The 2,279-nt window shown below is 68.2% G+C and overlaps 1 protein-coding gene across 1 annotated transcript; it reads right to left on the bottom strand.

Moving 5' to 3' along the window:
- Positions 1-32: 32 nt before the first annotated feature.
- On the bottom strand, positions 33-2,266 carry LOC124234096 (BRD4-interacting chromatin-remodeling complex-associated protein-like). The gene is made up of 4 exons (XM_046651362.1): positions 2,046-2,266; positions 1,696-1,876; positions 1,284-1,393; positions 33-328 (listed from the first exon to the last, which is right to left on the bottom strand). The coding sequence occupies exons 1-4, from the start codon at positions 2,106-2,108 to the stop codon at positions 263-265; spliced, it is 420 nt and encodes a 139-aa protein (XP_046507318.1). The 5' UTR covers positions 2,109-2,266; the 3' UTR covers positions 33-262.
- Positions 2,267-2,279: the final 13 nt, after the last annotated feature.

The following is a 2,279-nucleotide window of genomic DNA, read 5'->3' as shown; positions in this document are numbered from 1 at the left end:
GACCGAGCCACACCACATCCCTCCCTCTCGAAGCCAGCAGCCCAGCGGTGCACGCAGTCTCATCAAATCCTCACCCCATTATTACTACTCCGGCCACCCTATTTTCTAGGGGGAACCGAGGGTCTTTGAGGGGACCCATAGTGCCCCAGCCCACAGGGCTGACAACAGGTGGAGCGGGCATCTGGACTCGGGCCTGCCCGACCCCACTTCTGAAGGGTGGTCCCCCACCCGCCCCGGGAAGACCCAGAGCCGGGCCTGCCACTCACCAGGCCTCTTTGCTGGGCTGCAGCGGGGGTGGCTTCTTCAGGCCGCTCAGCTTGCTGTCATACTGCAGGGGGGAGGAAGGGAGAGATGCTGTAAAGGAGAAGCCCAGATCCCTCCTCCCCCAGCCTGGGGCAGAACGGGAGAGCGCCGCCATCTCCCAGAGGGGACCCCGGCCCCCGCCATGGAGGCCCTGCCCGTCACACTCAACCTGCGGGAAGGCTGGGCCCAGGCAGGGGACAGGCAAGAGGAGGGTGACAGGCAGGCGTGAGCCCTTGGCGCCCTCTGCCTGGGTCCCCTGCAGCCCCCTCTCCACCGTGGGTCTCGCCCGACTCCTGGTCTGGACACCAGGCGAGCTTCTGGTGTCTCCCTCTCTGCCGGTCAGATGGCCCGTCTCCGTGGTCACTGCCCAGCCTCTCTCCTCCCACCGCTGATCCCTCCCCTTTTGCCTCCAACCTCTCCATCTTGACTTCCCTCACAGTCCCTCCCTACCTCTGGGGTCCTGGTCCCTCCACCCGCCTCTCTCATCTGGGTCCTGCATTCCCGGACAGCCGGCTCTGCCTCAGTCTCCCCACATATGCCCTGCCCCTCCCTGTTCGACCGTCCCAGTTGTCCCGACCCTCCCCATTGCCACCATCTCTGTGGACTCTCGGTGTCCCACGCCACCCCCTGCCCCTCTGTCTGGGGTCTTGCCCGTCTCCTTTCCCCTGTGTCTCTGGTCCAGCCATCCCGCCCACCTGTCCTGAGCTGACCCGACAGTCTCACCTGGTCCCCACTCCCACCCCCGTGACCGTCTCACTCAGGCCCTTTCACCTATCGTCACCCTGTCGTCTTAGTGTCTGCAGGTCTCTGTCCAACTGGCTCGGGCTCTGGCGTGCCCCCCGCCTGGACCATCCTGCTGATCCACCCGCCGCCGCCCGCGTCTGTCTCGTCTGCCCCTGATGGCCTGTCCGCCTCATCTGCCCCTCCTGCCCCTGGCGGCGTCACTCCAGCCCCTGCCCTCTGCTCTGGGGGCCCCTTACCTGCAGCCCGGAGGACTTCCCCGGCCCGGATGACGCGGCCTTGGCCACACTCAGGGTCGGGAGGCTGTTGGCAAAGGCTTTGCTCTCGGCGGGAAGCAGAGGAGAGACGCCTGGGGCGGGCGGGGCAGACAGGGCGCAGGGGTCAGTGGCACAGAGGCCACCCTACAAACGTGACCCCCAAGCCTGCATCCCGCTCTCCTCCAGTTGTCTGGCCTTGGTGGCCACGCCAGCCCCACAGTGAGTGCCCCTTGGATCTGGGGAGACAGGCCCCCTCCTCCACCTGCCCCATCCCCTGAGGTCAGGCCCCCCCCGGACTCACAGCCCCCACAGCTCTACCCCAGCCCATCCTCCCTGTTGCTCAGCCCCGCACCCACCCACCTTTGGGCCCCCATCTCTCCTGCTGCTCCCCTACCTGTGGTGGCCATGGGTGCCGGGGCAGGGGGATGGCTGGGGGCGGTGGGGGTCCCCGATGGGGCCTGCCCGCTGACCAGCACAGAGGCCGTGGGGTTGGCGAGGGGCCCCAGGCTGGCGGAGGTCTGCGGGGCAGCGGGGCCCCCCCCGGCCTTGTTCTGGAGAATGATCCCGGACGGCACCTGAAGGGGGGACAGGCGGTTGAGGGGTGGGGGGCACACGCTGGGAGTGGGGCGGCCAGGCACCAGGGCTGGGAGGGGAGAGAAAGCAGTAAAGCGGGGGACTCTGGTGGGACTGTAGGGATGGGCAAGGCTTGCGGAGAAGTGGGGGGCCAGGCCCTGCCTTGATTACCTGGTGAAATCTCTCGAGCAGAGCCTTCGGCTGGGGCAGCGCCGGGAAGGGGGTGGTCACCATCTGGAAGGTCCGAGGAGGCGGTGGGGGGGGCGCTGTGGGCTCGGGGACCAGGTGGAGGGTTGGAGGGGGCGTGGGGGACTTGTGGGGCCCCTGGCCGGGTGGGAACTGGAGCTGGAAGTCGGGCGGTGTGGGGGCTGGCAGCCTGGTGGACGTCTCGGAGGAGGCCACCAC

This window comes from Equus quagga, unplaced genomic scaffold (genome assembly GCF_021613505.1).
Source record: "Equus quagga isolate Etosha38 unplaced genomic scaffold, UCLA_HA_Equagga_1.0 70818_RagTag, whole genome shotgun sequence".
NCBI lineage: Eukaryota > Metazoa > Chordata > Mammalia > Perissodactyla > Equidae > Equus > Equus quagga.
Note: the sequence above shows the minus strand (reverse complement) of the source record. Positions and strands in the feature narration are given on the sequence as shown.

Excerpts from the sequence above, each read along its gene's own strand:
- LOC124234096 (XM_046651362.1), bottom strand. The coding sequence starts at position 2,108 with ATGGTGACCACCCCCTTCCCGGCGCTGCCCCAGCCGAAGGCTCTGCTC. Across the intron at positions 1,394-1,695 it reads GGCACCCATGGCCACCACAG|GCGTCTCTCCTCTGCTTCCC; the intron begins GTAGGGGAGCAG and ends CGCCCGCCCCAG. Across the intron at positions 329-1,283 it reads GGAAGTCCTCCGGGCTGCAG|TATGACAGCAAGCTGAGCGG; the intron begins GTAAGGGGCCCC and ends TCCCCCCTGCAG.